Source organism: Papio anubis, chromosome 17 (assembly GCF_008728515.1).
Source record: "Papio anubis isolate 15944 chromosome 17, Panubis1.0, whole genome shotgun sequence".
NCBI classification, from domain to species: Eukaryota; Metazoa; Chordata; class Mammalia; order Primates; family Cercopithecidae; genus Papio; species Papio anubis.
In genome coordinates, this window is record NC_044992.1 from 29827575 (window position 1) to 29846988 (window position 19414).

Below are 19414 nucleotides of genomic sequence, written 5' to 3' on the forward strand. Positions count from 1 at the left end.
TATTCCTATTAAATACACGTAGCGGGGAGCAAGAGATGGTTTAACTAACCTCTGGGTTACCAAATGGGGGAAAAGAATATCATCAGTAGAGTGGTAGAGTATGCCCATATTTAGGGTGCAGACCCATACACAAAAATGGCAAGCCGAAGATAAATTGCCTGTACAAATCCTATTAGACCAAGGCATCTCGAGAACAACGTGGCAGTGATGTTGACAAAGCACTTTACAAGGCTGGATTACATTTGTACATTTCTTTTCTAAAACTCCAGATGTAAAACAATAATGTATTTGGTGCTCAGTACTTATCATTAAAGGATCCTCTCCTTGCTCTTTTTTAATGCCAGCAGCTTCATAAAAGGAGTGGGAAAGGTGGTTTTTTATTTTGGGGGACAGAATAGGGAGCTAAAATTGAAACCCTTGCTGTACATATTGAGAATTTCTTTAAGTTATGTGCAAAGGAATGGAGTACCTACAAAATGTTAATCTTGCTACCATTTTTGGAATAAGGGGGGGAATCTACTTAGAAAAATTCAATACCTACACTTTGAACAGTACCAGAGTTAAATCTATCTAATAACCTCTCCTTGAAGCAGAATTTAATGCAAGGCAAACACCTATTTTCTTTGGCATGCATCAAGCTGACTGCCGTCACCAGACCCTTTCCATCCTGACAGCCAAAACCCATGCCAACAGAGGAGGTTCACATGGATGCCCCTTCCCAAATCTGAGTCAGTGGCCAGCTCCGAGGAACACATCTCTTCCTGTCTCAGGGGTCTTAGTCAGTATTTGTTTCTCTTGTCACACTAGCATTTTACTGACTTACATCCACACAACAAATGACAATTAACTCAGTCTGCCTCAGAGGGTCTGTCAGAAACACAGGCAAAAAGCAGATGCTTATTTCCATAACCCCAAATTCTTCACTTTGTTAGAACTATAGTGACAGATCATCTGCATTTATTTTATTTTCATTTTTGGAATGCATGTGTATTAGGCCATTCTTGCGGTGCAGTAAAGAAATACTTGAGGCTGGGTAATTTATTAAGACAGGAGGTTTAATTGGCTCACAGTTGTGCAGGTTGTACAAGAAGCATGGCACCAGGCATCTGTCCAGCTTCTGATGAGGCCTCTGGAAACTTCTGATGAGGCCTCTGGAAGCTTACAATCACGGCAGAAGGCGAAGGGGGAGCAGACGCCTCACATGGCCAGAGCGGGAGCCAGAGAGTCGGGACAGGGGAGAAGCCACACACCGCTAAACCACCAGATCTCTCAAGAACTCACTGTTATGAGAACAGCACCAGGGGAATGGTGCTAAAACACTGATGAGAAATCCACCCCCATGATCCAGTCACCTCCCACCAGGCCCCACCTCCAACACTGGTGATGACATTTCAACATGAGATTTGGCAGGGACGCCAATCCAAACCATATCAGTAACCATATCAGTATCCAACACTGGCTTTTCTTTCTCTGTATTGATAGATAATATGTGTACATATTTATGGTGTGCAGGTGATATTTTGATATGTGCATATAGCATGTTTAATGGTCACATCATTCTCCCTCTGGTCTAATGGCATGGGGTGGGTGGGATTCCACATTACTCAATGTAAGCACTGTTTCTAAAAGGTCCTTGATGAGCTTAGAATAACTTCAGTAGAGAAGTAAACAACAGCCCTGCAAATCATGCAAGTTAAGTACTGACCTGCTTTTGCTGGTGATGATATGCTGAGAGAATTCTCTACCAATGAGATGTCAAGCCTTTTCTTCTCCTTAGGCCACCAATAGCTCTGGCTCTACAGAAAAAGGCGATCCTTTGCCTCTTAAAGATGACGCTATCGGCCAGGTGTGGTGGCGCACGCCTGTAATCCCAGGACTTTGGGAGGCCAAGGCAGGTGGATTACGAGGTCAAGAGATCCAGACCATCCTAGCCAACATGGTGAAACCCCATCTCTACTAAAAATATAAAAATTAGCCAGGCGTGGTGGCGCGTCTACTTGGGAGTCCCAGCTACTCGGGAGGCTGAGGCAGGAGAATCACTTGAACCCGGGAGGTGGAGGCTGCAGTGAGCCGAGATTATGCCACTGTCTGGGTGAGAGAGCGAGACTCTGTCTCAAAAAAAAAAAAAAGATGACGCTGTCCTGGGAGCTAAGCTGCCCTGTGTCAAGAGCATCAGGGGTTTAGCAAAGCCAGGGATCATTTTTAAGCTCATGTAACCACCTCCCTTGCAGGCAAACACATAATACACGGACAAATTTGGCTTTATTTTGTTTTCTCTCAATATTGGGAATGCTCATCAGGCATGCAATACAAACCACCTGTAAACCTCATAATGGAGAAGAGTAAAGATCTACTAGACCAGCACATAGAAACTATCAGGGATTGCATGAGATTTCCACCAACAAAGGAGATCCAAAGGCATTAAATCAATATCCAGCATCTACCTAGAAGGAAATGCCCCAAAGGGAAATTTGGTAACACAGGGACACAACTTGGCTACTTTACATTTTAAAAGTTAAAAAAATAAAAAAATAAAAAAAATAGAGCGCTTGAAGAGAAAAATTCCTAGCGTGAGAAAAGAATTTGTATCAGCAGAAATTAACTAAATAGGTAACACTACTCAGACCACACAACAGGAGAACAAAATGAAGATGCCACTATCCTTTCAAAGGTAACATTTCTTTCTCCCCCAGGATACACCAACAGGATAATATCCTGTGTTAAAGATCTCTCTCTCTCCCTTAATGAGCTACGTTCCAGTTTCAATGTAAGTCAACCAAGGGCAAATTTACTGAGTTCAAACTGGAAAAGGGATATGGGGGGAATTCAAGGATATGCAACTGGACACACCACCCCCACCAAAACCACTGAGGATTAATCCAATTTAGGCACATGTGGAAGGATGAACTGGAACCAATGAGCAACTAAGGAAAACAAGAGGGCTTCTACTTCCAGATGCGGGTAAGCTAAGAACCACAAGTGCAGGTGCCCCTGGGAACAATAAATCAAAAGGGCAGAATATTTTGTTTCATGTATTTTACCACAATTAAAATTAGTGGAGTGTGGTGGTGTGCACCTGTTAGTCACAGCTACTCAAGAGGCTGAGGTGGGAGGATCCCTTGAGCCCAGGAACTGGAGATTGCAGGGAGCTATGATTGCACCACTGCATTCCTGCCCAGGAAAATACAGTGAGACCCTGTCTCTATTAAGAAAAAAAAAAGTAATAAATTCATTGAATGATTTTACTGTGATTATCTAGTTTGGGTCATTTGGATTTTTTATTTTTCTACAAACAATACTGCAATAAAGATCCTTGACACAAATGTATTTGGCAACTATTAATGGCCATCTCCTACAAGTAGATTTTTCTGTGTTAACAGAAACATTCAAAAATCAGAAACAGGGCTGGGCATGGCAGCTCACGCCAGTAATCCCAGCACTTTGGGAGGCTGAGGCAGGTAAATCACCTGAGGTCAGGAGTTAGAGACCAGCCTGACCAATGGGAGGCTGAGGCAAGAGAACTGCTGAACCCAGGAGGCGGAGACTGCAGTGAGCTGAGATTGCACCACTGCACTCTTGCCTGGGCAACAGAGCAAGATTCCATCTCAAAAAAAAAAAAAAAAAGTTGGAAACACAATGTCAAATAGTCCTCCCAAAAGATTTTGCCAATTACATTTCCAACAACAGTATGCAAAAGTGCGTTTTTCCTTCCACCATCAACGATGGGTATTACTAATCCTTTTAATATTTTCCAACTGAATAAGGACAACAAAAAGGAGGGGGGTATGCATGGTGGCACACGCCTGTAGTCCAGCTACTTGGGAGGCTGAGGCAGGAGAATCACTTGAACCCAGGAGGCGGAGGTTGCAGTGAGCCCAAATAGTGCCATGGCACTCCAGCCTGGGTGACACAGCTAAACTCTGTCTCAAATAAAATAATAAAAAGAAATCTCATTATAATAATTTGCACTTCTTTGATTAGGTTGAAAGTGCTTATGGTTTTTGGCCCTTGAAATTTTTCTGTTTTGATTTTTAAGTCTGCTTGTTGACATGCTGTGTCCATTATTGCTACTGGGATATTCTTAGAGATTTGCAAAAACTCTTTACGTAGTAGAAAAATATGTCATCCGCTGGAATTTTTTTGTTCAAGTTCATCATTTACCTATTAACTTTGTTTTTGATGTATTTTTCAATGTGACTTTTATGTAATCAGGTCTATTAATACTTTACCTTATAGCTTCTGGCCCTGTAGTCATGCTTATAAAGTCCTTCACTACCTTAAAATCATTTAAAAAAATTCTCTATGCCCGCAGCACACCAAGAGTGACATATGTATCACTTAGGAAAAGCAAAACTATTTACTTGAGGAAAAGTAGCATGCAGTGATACTGATATTCTAACAATTATGAAATTTTCCTATTTGTGGTGTACAAATGGGACACAGAATAGAATGGTACTAGATAACTTCCACTTTTGTTTTTCCACTAAAGAAAAACAAAGGAGGATAAGCTATTACTGCTTCCTTCTTACTTAAAAGTTAACAATAACTACTGGCCCTAAAAATTCTGATACCAGGAGACAGAGTTAGTGCCTGTTTACTGTACCCATAGTTAATCTAGCCTATTCAAACCATAAAGCACAAGCAGTTGATATGGACACATCTCCCTATCCTTAGGAAACACAATGAGAATGGTGTGCACTTTGGTAAAAACAAATGTTCAGTCCTCCAGCTACAAGAATATTATTACATTCCTTAAGTAGCTAAACCAGCAGGAGAACAATGCTGGTAATTAGAAATCAGTCCACAAGGGATAGCCCTTTTTCCTTATAAATGTCACAAGGACTGTCACCCAGCAAACACATTCCTAACCCCTTCTCCCTTGCCTGCTCTACCTGGAGTGGCAACGTAACACAGTTCTGGCCAATGAAATACAAAAAGTTTGCTGAAGGGAATTCTGGGGAAGCTTTTACTTTTCTGATTAAAAACAAACAGGTATGGCTGGCACAGCTCTTTCCTCTTCCTCCTGCCTTGAATGCATGTTTGATGGCGTAAGTTGCAATAGCCATCTTGCGACCACAGGGGAAAGACCAAGAGATGTTGGTCCTAACACCACTGAGAAGCAAAAGCCATGGTCAACAATTGCCTACCACCCCTAGAATTAACCTGTCAGAAAGATGAACTTCCATTTCCTTATGCCTCTGTAGTCAGGTTTTATATTTTTTATAGACCATACCCAAATTAATTCTCATAGAGTCATTTTCAAATAATTTTTATGTCTAGCAAATAGTAGACCTTCAAAAATTAGGAGTTAATATTGGTAAGATTCTGGAAAAGCTAAGTACCCCTCAAGGGATTCAAGTAAAATTCCAACTAAGAATGGGATAAAGTTGATTTCTGAATGATTTTATAGTACTATGATCAAAAGATGCCACTAATATCTAAATCAGGTTTCATTTTATGCCTGGGATAATAATGTAACCTTAAAGGATTTGGTTTAATTTTCAAAATCTAGTTCTGCTTTCTTCTTGATGTAATTTTTTCATGGCATCCTGACAGGGAATCTAAGATGCACTCATTTTACTCTGAAATTTTTAAACAGGCTGGATCCAGAAATGAACAAAAAACCATGGCCATATCTAGACATACACTTGCAAAGTACAGGACAGCAGATGGGGTCACAAAGCCAGATATAAACGTACTCAGAACTATCCACAGGCTGTTTTGTGCTCAAAATGCTGAATAAACCAAATAAAAACTAGTAATAGTGTTTGTCAAAATTTGCAGATCTCATACTTTCCAGACAAGGGGTGGAAAATCTGATGGCATTTGGTAACAAAATACTCTCAAATAAAAAGGTTATATGTAGTTTGAGGGATAAAACTGGCAAAAACTACCTGTGCCTATATTATGACCAATAATTTCACTTGGTAAATATGTTAAAAAATGCCTCTCATGCATTATTTACAACAAAGACAATTAAAAGCCATTTAAATGTCCAACAAGTAGTGAATGGCTAAATAAATATTATAACAATATTATTTGGTCATTTAAAAAATTTAATTATTTTAATGACATGAAAATGCTCTCAGTATATAAAATATTTCCTGAATATAATTTCAGTACTATAAAAAAGAAAAACAGGAACATACTGAAAGGGAACTTACAAAAGCTGAAGTGAAATACTGTGGGATGTTAAAAGTGGCTGTCTTCTGTGTATGTGCGAGTATATACACGTACACTTCTCTCTCTCCTGACAGGCCTAGAAATAGCAACACTCACTAACAAGAAGCACCCCTAGTACCTAGATACTGGTTTCTAAATACCACAATCCACTAAAAAGAACCAGGGCTCCTTCAAGAAAGACTGATTTCAGGGCTGGAAGATGGAAAGTCTAAGATGAGCATTAAATATCTTATTGTGCCAGAAAGTAAGGAAGTACTCAAAGAATGACTGAAGACAACTTTGAAGGACACAAGCCAGTTTGAAGGCACTTCCACTATCTGGGACAATTTTAACATCAAAATAAATATAACTCATTGAAAACATGAGTCCATATTGATATAAATGAATAAATAAATGGTAAATAAATGAGGGAGAAGAGGAAGCTCTTCATTATAGAATGCCGATTAATAGATACAGAAGAAACTGTTATTTTAAAAAGGTTATCTCTGAATAGCAATATCATAAGCATACTTTTTTTTTCTGTATTTCTCTCATTTCAGCTTTATAAAATAAGCATACATATCTTTTGTAAACACACTCACAATCCCCAACAAATACAACATATGCACATCTCCAGAGCACTCACTAGAGCCACTTTCAAAAGGAAAGCATATGCACAACAGCCCCAAGTACAAACGATGGGCCGCCTGCCCTGTCCTAGAGAGCTCAGATGTCCCAGGGAGCTGGGCTAAAGCTCACAACAAAACAGGAAAACCAAACGAACCACCAAAGGCAGCACTGATATTTATGCAAGATTTTGGTTTGGTTTTATAGTAATTATGAGGGTGAAGAGATGTGACCCCTACTATGATGCCAATGACAAATGGTTAACTGATAAGAAGAAATGGAGAGGGCGAAGGCTGTAGAGCAAGTCAATATCAGGCTGTCATGAAGCCATTTGAGACACATAATTAATCTATTACTCACCTGGCGTCATCATTCATTGTAGTATGGTCAATAGGTGCCATGAAACTCAGTAGCTTGCTAAGGACATGAAACCTAAATAAAGCAGGAAGCAAACAGGCAGCAACATTAGTAACTATTAACCTAGGAGAGGAAACACATTCCGTGAGTTAACAAACTCCAGAACCGATCACTGGAACATCTGGCTACAAAGTGGGATAGGGAAAAATTCATAGGCCCTTACCACTGTCGCTGGGATGACCAACTACGGTCATCCTATGGGATCTGTGGGGGAATGGTTCTAGGGCTCCTCATGGATAAAAAAAATCCACGGATGCTCAAGTTCCTTATATAAAATGGCACAGTAGGCCGGGCGCAGTGGCTCAAGCCTGTAATCCCAGCACATTGGGAGGCCGAGACGGGCGGATCACGAGGTCAGGAGATCGAGACTATCCTGGCTAACACGGTGAAACCCCGTCTCTACTAAAAAATACAAAAAACTAGCCGGGCAAGGTGGCGGGCGCCTGTAGTTCCAGCTACTCGGGAGGCTGAGGCAGGAGAATGGTCTAAACCCAGGAGGCGGAGCTTGCAGTGAGCTGAGATCCGGCCACTGCACCCCAGCCTGGGTGACAAAGCAAGACTCTGTCTCAAGAAAAAAAAAAAAAAAAAAAAAAGGCACAGTATTTGCATGTAATCTACAAATACGCTCCCATATACTTAACTCATCTCTAGATTACTTAAAATACCTAATGCAGTGTAAATACTATGTAAGCAGTTGTTACAATATATTGTTTAGGGAATAATGACAAGAAAAAAGTCTGCACTTGTTCACAGGTATAGACACAACGATCCTTTCCCCAGGCGTGAATATTTTCAATCCTTGGTTGGTTGAATCCGCAGATGTGGAACTCACAAGTATGTTGGGCTGACTGTACATTTTTCCCTTTTTCGTTAATGCTACAGGAGAAAAGTCTGATAACAGCATATTGTAAATGACAGTTCAACACAAATTCATTTATAGCACAGCCTCAAAAAAGAATAGGTACACTTGTGCTTTTGAGCAATATACAACCCTTAGACATTATTCCAGACTAAAGACAATGAGGAATTGACTACTTCATTTTCTTCCTCTACATATATCTTAAGCATTTTTCATTTTAATAGATGTCATAAAAGTCATCTACTGGCAGCAGCAAAGGTAGTGGTATAGCATCTGAATGCAACACCTCATCAACACCATCCACACTGCCACTGGTTCCCCAAGTCAGAAAAGGGATCTGTAATTCCACGTCATCTCCATGCACTAGATCCAGGGGGTCTTTCATTTCCCCCACCTTTAAATGGAGAAACACAACTGAATTCACAGTAAGTTTGATTCCTAGGTCTTCAGTCTAGGTACTAGGGAAGTTATATCACCTACATTTCCCACCAACTGCAAAAAAAAAATATTTTGTATGATGTGTTTGAGATTCTCTAGAAAATACAAGACCTTATACAGTCCAAATCATACCAAAGATAACTCAAAAGGGTATCCTTTTCTTCTCATTATAATGTGCCCTCTCTATATACATAAAATAAAATTCTAACCCAAAAAACTCTACTAGGGCAAAACACTATCCATAAACAAAATGTGGTATTTTCATGTATTCAATACATAATATTTTAAAGTTTTAGGAACACTTCTATACTTCTATCAAATAATTACCACAGCTCAGCCTCCCAATGGTAATTCTTTATTTCAACAAACGAATTTTACAAGAATAATACTGATAAGATTTTCCCTATTATACAAGTAATAGTGGCAGGGTGCGGTGGCTCACGCCTGTAATCCCAGCACTTTGGGAGGCTGAGGCAGAAGGATTGCTTGAAGCTAGGAGTTCAAAACCCGCCTGGACAACATAGTAAGACCCTGTCTGTACTCCCACATCAACAGAAAGAAAGTAATACAAAAGGTATAAAATACAAAAAATTAAAAAAAAAAAAAAATCCCACACAGAAAACACATACAGTTGGCTTGGCACAGTGGCTCATGCCTATAACCTGAGCACTTTGAGAGGCCAGGCAGAAGATCGCCTGAGCCCAGGAGTTCAAGACCAGCCTGGGCAACATAGCACCACCCTGTCTCTACAAAAAGTAAAAAAAACTAGCCAGGCACGGTGACTCACGCCTGTAATCCTAGTACTTTGGGAGGCCAGGGGTGGGTCAGATCACCTGAGGTCAGGGTTCAAGACCGGCCTGGCCAACATGTTGAAACCCCATCTCTACTAAAAATACAAAAATTAGCCGGGTGTGGTGGCACATGCCTGTAATCCCAGTAAATAGGGAGGTTGAGGCAGCAGAATCTCTTGAACCCGGGAGATGGAGGTTGCAGAGAACCGAGATCACGCCACTGCACTCCAGCCTGGGTGACAAGAGAGAGATTTTGTTTCAAAAATAAAACAAACAAACAAAAACCAAGAAGTAAAAAAACTGGCTTGGTGCAGTGGCTCATGCCTATAATCCCAACACTTTAGGAACCTGAAGCAGGTGGATCACCTGAGGTCAGGAGTTTAAGACCAGCCTGGCCAACACAGCAAAATCCTATCTCTACTAAGAATACAAAAATTAGCCAGGCATGGTGGTGCGTGCCTGTAATCCCAGCTACTCGGGAGGCTGAGGGAGGAGAATCGCTTGAACCCAGGAGGTGGAGGTTGCAATGAGCCGAGATCAGGCCGCTGTACTCCAGCCTGGGCGACAGAGCACAACTCTGTCTCAAAAAAATAAATAAGTAAAATAAAAAAGTAAGAAAACTAGCCAGGCATGGTGGCATGTGCCTGTAGTCCCAACTACTCGGGAGGCTGAGGTGGAAGGATTGCTTAAGCCTAGGAGGTTGAGACTGCAGTGAGCCCTCAGGTCTGGGTTTTGTAGCTCAGGCTGGAGTGCAGTGGTGTGATCACGGCTCACTACAGAGTATAAGCTTATCTAAAAAACAAAAACAAATCCCACACAAAATCCTTCTACCTATAGACAGTTGTTGTTATGTTTGTTTCACACAATGATCCTTTTACATATATATTCATATAATTTTGAATGAATTTTCTCACTTAGCCTTATAAGCAATGTCCCATAAACAATTTATAAATGGCTGCATATAACGGTAGGAACAGAAGTACCATATTTTCATATTTTTGAACATATACATTGCTTCTAATTCTTCACTTCTTTTTGTTGTTGTCGTTGAGACAGGGTCTCAGTCACCCAGGCTGGAATGCAGTGGTGCTATCTTGGCTCACTGCAACGTCTGACTCGCAGGCTCAAGCCATCCTCCCACCTCAGCCTCCTGAGTGGCTGGAACTATAGGAGTGTACCACCATGCCCAGCTAATATGCGTATTTTCAGTAGAGATGGGGTTTCACCATGTTGCCCAGGCTGGTCTCAAACTCTTGGACTCAAGTGATCCACCTGCATTGGCCTCCAAAAGTGCTGGGATTACAGGCGTGAGCCACCACGCCCAGTCTAATTATTCACTTTTTATAAAATGAAAAAAGACCTCTGTCTTTTGTTGGTGATGTTTTGTTTTGTTTTTTGAGATAGGGTGTTGCTTTGTTGCTCAGGATGGAGTGCAGTGGTGCGATGACGGCCCACTATAGCCTTGACCTCCCGGGCTCAAGCCATCCCCCAACCTCTGCCTCCCAGCCCCCACCACCACCAAGGAGCTGGGACTAGAAGTGTGTGCCACCACGCCTGGCTAATTTTTTAAATTTTTTTTTTTTTTTTTTTGTAGAGAGAGGGTCTTGCTATGTTGTCCAGGCTGGTCTCAAATTCCTAAGCTCAAGTGATCCTCCCACCTCAGCCTCCCAAAGTGCTGGAATTACAAGCATGAGCCACTGAGCCTGGCCAATACATAACCCTGAGATGTGAAATTGCTGAGTTGAAAGCTATGCACATGTAAACCTGACTGAGTCAAAATGCCCTCCCAAAAGTTGTGTCAATGTATGAGCATAAATATTTATATAACTTTTTATTTAAATATAAAGCAAAAATACTGTTAATTAAATATATCTTTTAATGTCCTTAGGCCTCACTAAACTTCAGTGTCCATCTGAAAGTATGATTACTACTCTTGGCTGTGTCCACAAATGGGTTTAATTCACTTTCTAGACAAAGACTATGAACTATACCCTACAGTTGTGTTATGCAATGCAGTAGCTACTAGCCACACATGGCTACTATGCATTTGAAGTGGGGCTAGTCTGAATTGAGATGTACTGTAATTAAGTATAAGATACAAACCAGATTTTGAGGACTTGGGACAAAAAAATAATATATGTCATCAATAATTCTTAAAATAATAAATTTTTGAAATAATATTTTTATATATTGGTAAATGAAATTTGTTATTAAAATCAAGTTCATCTTTTACTTTTTACTTTTTCAATGTGGCTACTAGAACATTTAAAATTGCATGTATAATATTAAATAATAAAAATACATATTAATATTTTTATTAGATGGCACTGTGCTGTAGAATATCTTTACATTTAATACAATACAGTTAATAACTATTAACTACATGATGAAATATAGGCTTTAGGAAGAAATCAGATTAAAGACCATTTAGTAATCTGTACTTAGCATAACGTATTCATCTAATCTCAATACTACTGAAAACGGGTGTATGTTTTAATATTAAATCACCTTTTCCCAACCATACTAAGAAAAGATAAATATTATTTTGTTGTGGAAGAACAGACCAACACAGTAAGACATCATATTATTAAAGGCTCGGGAGTTTGATCAACTTACATTATGATTTCTGATTAAATCATAACTAAATCCACTTATATGTAATGCCGACTAGAATACTGATAATCAATAATTATAATTACTGTATTTCCAAAAACCAAAATTTTTTTTAAAAAACATTATTTTCTAGCATCCAATTAGCAAGTCTGACCAGGCTGTATCATTTGAACTAATGAAGTGTTATTATTTAAACTGTTTCTAGAAGGTAATGTTAATCTTTGCTACATTTCTGGAAGTCTTACATGTACAACCCTATCACAAACAAGGAGCAAAAACTGCTCAGTGTTGGGCCCTAGTATCAGTGATGACAGATGGCATACACTGTCTGTTCTTGAAGTCTAACTCTAGAAAGTTGTTTATAATATTCTCATCTAGCCTGGGAGGGCCACTTGGTTTAACCCCTTAGGAAAGGATGCTAAGGTAGCCAAGGCATCATTCTGGTGCCTGTATAGAGTTGGTCTTGCCAGTGAAACAACTCAATATCCAGAGATTAGAAGAGCAGGCTCTGGAATCAGACCAATTAGTTCAAATCCCAGTTTGCTACTTACTAACTATGTAATGCTGGCAATGTTACTTCACATGAATTAGCTCATTTAATCTGCATAACAACCCTATGAAATGTCACTTCTATGATCATACTCCTTTCACAGATGAGGACACTGAAGCACAGAGATGTAAAGAAATTTGTCCAAAGTCTCCAGGCCGGGAAATGGAAAAGTCAGCTTTCAAACCTACGAAGTTTGGCTCCAGAGCTTGCGCTCTTTCTGCCTCTGCATGTAAATCGCTTAGCAGTGCCTGACCGGGGATTTCTGGAGATGTCAGTTGCTATGCTATTGCTGAGTAAAGACTACTCCCTGATTCTGACCACATCCTCTTATTTATGGTCTCAAGATGAGCCAGGTGAGTACAGATGACAAAACCAAAACCAATTCAACACACATGAACTCATATTACACACTTTTTGTTCTGTAATAATTTTAGGTTTCTAAGACCTCACATTACAACTCACTGTGATGTCTCCTTATTCTGAAATCTGAGACAGTCCCTCAGTCCTTGTTTTCTCATTATTTTGACACTTGACGAGTGCAGGTCAGTTATTTGGTAGAGTGTCTCACAATGTGGGTTTGTATGCTGTTTTATGATGAGATTAAGGTTAGGCATTTTGTGGCAAGAATACCACAGAAATGATGTTGTATCTTTCTACTGAAGACAGAGGGGGTGTGGATATGTCTCTTTACTGGTGCTGTTCATCTTGAACACTTGGTTAAGGTGGCATCTGCTAGATTATTGCAAAGCCACTATGTTTCTCTTCGTAATGGACAAATATCTTGGGGGAGATACTTAGAGACCATATAAATACAGTTTCTCCTCAAACTTTTGCCCATTGATTTTAGCATCTATGGGTGAACCTTGCCTGCAAAAATCATTAGGGTGGGGTTTCCCTAGTGGTGGTTTTCTATTTCTCTCATTCCCTCTACAACTGGATTCCAAAAGGCTTTTATGAAACAAACCAATCAAGACAGTAAAAGTTTACACAGAAATTCTAGAGGCCTTTTAAGTACGGAAAGTTTTAGTTTGAGGTTTCTGGAATTCTTCAGTAACCAAAGGCAAATATTTCACGTGAAGAAATGTGATCACAAATGAAATGATGCTGCCCTTTGTGATTTCTCTGACGCACCAGGCGCTCCTGACCCCTTACTAAACAACTGTCTTGTATTCACCGCTGTCACTAACCTCCTCCTGCCCTCCTCCCTCAATGGCCACTGTTCCTCAGCATTCTTTACGAGCTCCTCTTACCCTGTCTATCTCACGTATGTTGACATTCTTCAGGATTCTACTCTTGTCACTCTTTATTCTTGTCACACTGTACTCTCCCTGGGAAACAGCAATTAAGCTGTTGCCAAACTATCAACTAATAAATACCTACATCCTCCTCTCGACTGAAAAATCTCTCAACTTGGATTTCTGAAGGGTCAGAAACTGAATCCACTCCTTCCCTCAAAAAACAACAACAAAAAAGATGTTCTCCTTGCAGCCCCTCTTTTGCACATATCAATGATTACTACCAAGACCTATCTAGTTCCCTGAAACCCTGGGAGTCATTCCAACCTTCTCACTTTCCTTTACCTCTTCATGTGCGGCCACTCCTAAGTAAGAACTACTCACCTGTATAAATGTCTCTCAATCTGTCATCTCCTATTCCTTCCAGGCCTCGCTCTCATAACTTTCTAGTCCTTTATAGAAAATCTCCTACAATTACCTTTTTTTTTTTTTTTAGACGGGGTCTCGCTCTGTCACTCAGGCTGGAGTGCAGTGGCATGATCTCTGCTCACTGAAACCTCTGCCTCCTGGGTTCAAGCGATTCTCCTGCCTCAGTCTCTGGAGTAGCTGGGACTACAGGCACATGTTATCACACCTGGCTAATTTTTGTATTATTAGTAGAGATGAGGTTTCACCATGTTGGCCAGGCTGGTCTCAAATTCCTGACCTCAAGCCATCCACCTGCCTCAGCCTCCCAAAATGCTGGGATTACAGGCGTGAGCCACTGCGCCCAGCCAATCATCTTTCTAAAATGTGAATGTGATAACAATATTCCTCTGCCTAAAATCTTTCAATGACTCACTACAGTCTATAGAATAAAGTCCAAAAGTCTTAACATGGCCATGATCTATCATTCACCCATGCATGCAGCCTTATCTCTTGCCATTCTCTCATATTCACTTTTGGTGCCTGTACAGGCCAGTTGGTCCTAGCAGTGAAACAATTCAACATCCAGAGGTTAGAAGAACAGGCTCTGGAATCAGACCAATTAGTTCAAATCCCAGTTTGCTACAACAGTCTCTGCCAAAACAAATTAATTACAGTTCCCAAAATGGGCCCCACACTCTCTCAAGCTTACAAACCTTTCTGCACACATTCTCTTTGCCTTCCACTGGGCAAACACCTACTAATCTCTCAGGCTCAGTGAGGATGTCTTCTTGTGCAAGTCTTCCTGAGCAGTCTGCATCCCTCAAGGGTGGAGCAGGATTATTTCTACTGCTACACCACCCACACAGTACCTCAGTTAGCTAGGGTCTGCCACCCTCTCCAGACTAGTTGGCTTTCTGATTCTGTGGGTTCAGCATCCACAGATTTAATCAACCATGGATCAAAAATACTTAAGACATAAATGATTGTGTCTACATTGAATATGTCCCAATTTTTTTTCTTGTTATTATTCCCTAAACGGTGTAGTATAACAATTATTTACATGGCATTTGTATTGAATTAGGGATTATAAGTAATCTAGAGACTATTTAAAGTATACGGAGGATGCGTGTAGGTTATATGCAAATACTATGCCATTTTATATAAGGAAATTGAGCATTGTGGATTTTGGTGTCTGTAGGGGTGGGGGTGTGGGAGTGTTTGTGCGTCCTGGAACCAATCCTCCACATATACCACAGATGATGTATATGCTCCCTGAGGGCAGACTGGGTCTTAACTACCACCTAATGACCATCTTCCTAGAGGGTGAAGGACAGTAAAACCACTTATTATTTAATATTTTCATGTTTAACCCTGTTTAAAAAGAATGGCTCTTGCCAGAATAAGATTTTACTGCCTCTGGATAGATGAGAATGTGGGGATCTCCACCGCTATCAAAATGCTGCAAAAGCAAAGGTATCTAATTGCACTGACACATACCTGTAATTAACAGTTTAATGAAGCTAGTTGAATTCATTAATATAAAAAGCAGCTGCTATTAAAACAAAATCCTGTTTTTTTTCCTTTCAAACTGATAAATCGAACATTTTTGAATGCCTACTATGTACCAGTTATTTGCACATGATTTCATTTAATTCCCATACCAAATCCCCAAAGCAGGATTATCTCCACTTAGTAAATGAGAAAAGTGAGGCCCAGAGAATAAAGAACAAAACCAAAATCATATCACCAGACAGAGCCAGGATTTGAACACAAGTCTTGTGATTTGAAATCCTAAGCTCTTCCTTCTAGAGAACATTTATGTCCTCATAAAATTACAATTTTAAAAGTACATTACTGGAGAAAAATTTGATCCCCAAAATAAAGAATAAGATAATCATTCAGCCTAGTCACCTATGAAGTACTATTAGTAACATTCTTCTTTAAATCCTTGAAGTGGGCTGGGGGGAGACAGGTACAGAAGAGACGTGTCAGTAAACAAATAAATGAACACTAGGAAAAGAGACTGACCCAACCTTGGAATACTGGTAGCAATAATAATGACAGTAGTAATGGAAATAAACACTTATATAGTGCTTACTATGTACCTGGTGCTATTCTAAGAGCCATACATATACTATTCATTTAATCCTCACAGCAACCCTTCAAGGCTGGTATATTATCATATCCATTTTACAGATGAAGAAACTAGCACTAGCACAGAGTTAAAGGGTCTTGCCCAAAGTAGCTACTAATCAGTGTCAAAGCTGGGATTCAAACTCAGGCAGTCTGGGTCTTAAGTCCATGCTCTTCACCTCTAAAAATGAACCTAGAGAACTATGAAAATTTGGAAATTTCAAGATATAAAAAGAGGTAAGCAAATTCTAACAATTTAACCTGAGATTTAAAAAAAGCGACCCTAAATCAAAGGATGATACTTTGCAAAGTTGATGATACTGTATACTTTTGCAAAGTTAAAGATACTGTATACTTTTGCAAAGTTAAAGAAAAATCAGCATTTCCTGATGAGTTGTGGTAAATACTAAAACAAGTTAATTAAAGTAACTGAAAAAATCTACTTCTCTGAAGATCTTTAAAAATCAGACCCACATTTGTCTAAAGGGAATTTAATGATAGGCAGGTTCTAATAAGGATGTGGGTTTGACTACCTGCCTGAAACTGTCCTAAAACAAGTTAAGATTTTCTCTCAGTGTGCACCTGAATTACAGGCAGTTTCTTTGACACTGAGAATTTGTGTGATGATACTGTGTTTCACACACACACGGCAGTTACCAAGTCTTAACAGTACAGCGAGGTCAGTTTCCACTTTGCTCCTTCTTGTATGTGTGCCCTTATAAAACTCTGTAAAGAACTCACAGGGGAGGGTTTTCCTAAACTCAGCAATTTCTCTATTTTCTCATAAACATTTTATTTCTCCTCTCATTTAAAAACTTTGTTAACATTCCCTGTAGTCCTTCACTTATATCTTTTTAGCATACTGTGTGCACATATGGCTCATGAAAATGGACCGATAAGACAATAACATTTTTATTTTTATTATTATTTTTTTAGATGGGGTCTCACTCTGTAGCCCAGGCAGGAGTGTAATGGCACGATCTTGGCTCACTGCAACCTCCGCCTCCCGGGTTCAAGTGATTCTCCTGTCTCAGCCTCCTGAGTAGCTGGGACTATAGAAGCCCACCACCACACCCAGCTAATTTTTGTATTTTCAGTAGAGACACCATGTTGGCCAGGATGGTCTGGATCTCCTGACCTCAAGTGATCCGCCCACTTCAGCCTCCCAAAGTGCTAGGATTACAGGCATGAGCCACTGCGTCTGGCCATAACATTTTTATATGTTTCTATAGAAATTAATTGTTAAAATTAATACAATTTCAACTATCTTTTGTTTTCTTATTTTTTCTCTTTCAAAGGAATGCATATATTATTTCACTCATCCATTCACAACAGTAGCACAAAAGTCAATGAAACTATATTTCCATTTTAGAATAAGAAAAACTGAGTTGCAAAAACCTTCAAACATTGTTTATTTTTCTGATCCTTAAAAACAGAATCATCAGAAGAAAAAGAAAAATGACATAACAGCCAGAATGAAAGAGAAGAGATACATACACAATATATGTTGACATTTTTTCCGAAAAGGAACTCACCGAAGTTTCCTGCCTTTGCTGGCTTTCCTATCTACTTTTTTGTGGATTTTGCTTCGTAACTTCTGGATTGCAAGCCACTGCCTGGAAAATTCACAAGCAATATTATGCATCATCACTAACAGAAATAGTTATACATATTGACAAATTGGAATTATTCTAACAACCTGCAGAAAGAAATCATCAACCTACATCAAGTTCCTTAAGCTAGTTTGGGGCCAAACTGACTAATCAATTGAACAGGATTTGTGTAATGGTAAAACAACAAATGGCAGCCAGGAAATTCTACAGCAAATTTGGTTAACAATGCTCCTTAGTATTTGGAGTTGCTGTGACAAGCACTAAATCTACCAGTCTGCAGGCAAACCCATCAAATTTAGTATAGCTGCTTGGGTTTTCTTTTAATGTTTTAGCTATGCAGCATGTTCTATTACTAATGTTGCAACTGCTGGTTGGTTTGAATGCATGAATTTTTAAAATCTAACTCTCCCTTTGGTAATCCTTCAATGCTTTTTCTTGTGCTTTCCAATTTTTGCTAATTTTTAAATAATTATCCACTACTGATACTGATACTAGTTTTCAATTGTTTTAAATTGTTTAATTTTATTTGTTTTAAATTGTTAATTTTCATTTCATCTATAAATACTTCAGTACGTGTTGCTATACAAGAGGAGATATAAGGACTCTTCTCCCCTCAATATAATCTCAATACCATTACCACATCTAAAAAAAAAGTCAACAATAATTCTTTATTACCAAATATTCAGTCAGTCTTCACATTTCCTGGAATGTCTCAATTTTACAGTTGGCTTGTTTGGATCAGAATCCAAACAAGATTCACATATTCTGCAGGCATTTTAGATACGAAGGAATTAATTTTTCAATAAGGGATACTAGGCTAAGAAAATCTTCATAAATTGCTCATATGAACTAAAGCGAAAAAAAGAAAAAGAAGGAGAAACAGCAGCAGCAGCTAGTCATCTTACCTGATTTATACAACGAAAACTCAACACCAGAAAAAAAAAAAAATCTAGGGAAATCCAATTACTGTAATCTTAATATAATCTTAATTACCATAATCTATTTTATTGTAAAGTCAGATAAATGTACAATATAATCACCACTTAAATGCAATTTGCTCTATCACATTAAATTTATAGTGAACAGCTCTCTATAACATTCCAGAGATAAACGAAACATCAACAACATCCTACCCTAAAATTCAAATAATATTTTACTCAAATAAAATTATTTCATCAACACAAATTTTTCATTGCTTTCTCGAAAGGCTGCTCTGCCTAGAATCCCATTCTGGCACTTGCAGCTTTTGTTTCCTTTCATGCTTTTGCAAATTATGGCTCATGGCTATTTAAATGTACACTATTCATTAGGTAGCACTCTAAATGCCCTTTTTATTTTCCAACCACAGGATGAAGCATACACACAAGAGCCTTCCTTCACTACTTTACATTCTGCCCTGACATCTGGGTAATGCTGCCATGTACCATTTCTAATTGTGCTGAAGCTTTTACTGAAGGGGTGGAGGTCTAAATTAGGGCAGACTCTAACAAAGCAGATTCGACTGAGAGCAAGGAACCTGTTGTGTGCAGTGCCATGTTCTGACAGCTGAGAGCTCACATTTGGGTGGC

The 19414-nt window shown here is 39.3% G+C and overlaps 1 protein-coding gene across 5 annotated transcripts in view; it reads right to left on the reverse strand.

Annotated features, from left to right (window-relative positions):
• Positions 1-19414, reverse strand: part of AATF (apoptosis antagonizing transcription factor) — a 174791-nt gene that overhangs the window by 81545 nt on the left and 73832 nt on the right. For 4 of the 5 annotated variants that reach the window (XR_004179278.1, XR_002517868.2, XM_003912875.4 and 1 more), the window contains 2 exons: positions 17769-17849; positions 7150-7221 (listed from right to left, as the gene is read on the reverse strand). Coding sequence is in view for 3 of the 5 variants with exons in the window: in XM_003912875.4 (XP_003912924.2) it covers positions 7150-7221; positions 17769-17849 (153 nt within the window). In the remaining 2 variants the exon portion in view is untranslated. The remainder of the gene's footprint in view (positions 1-7149; positions 7222-17768; positions 17850-19414) is intronic. The other variant, XM_021928275.2, reaches the window with a different exon arrangement.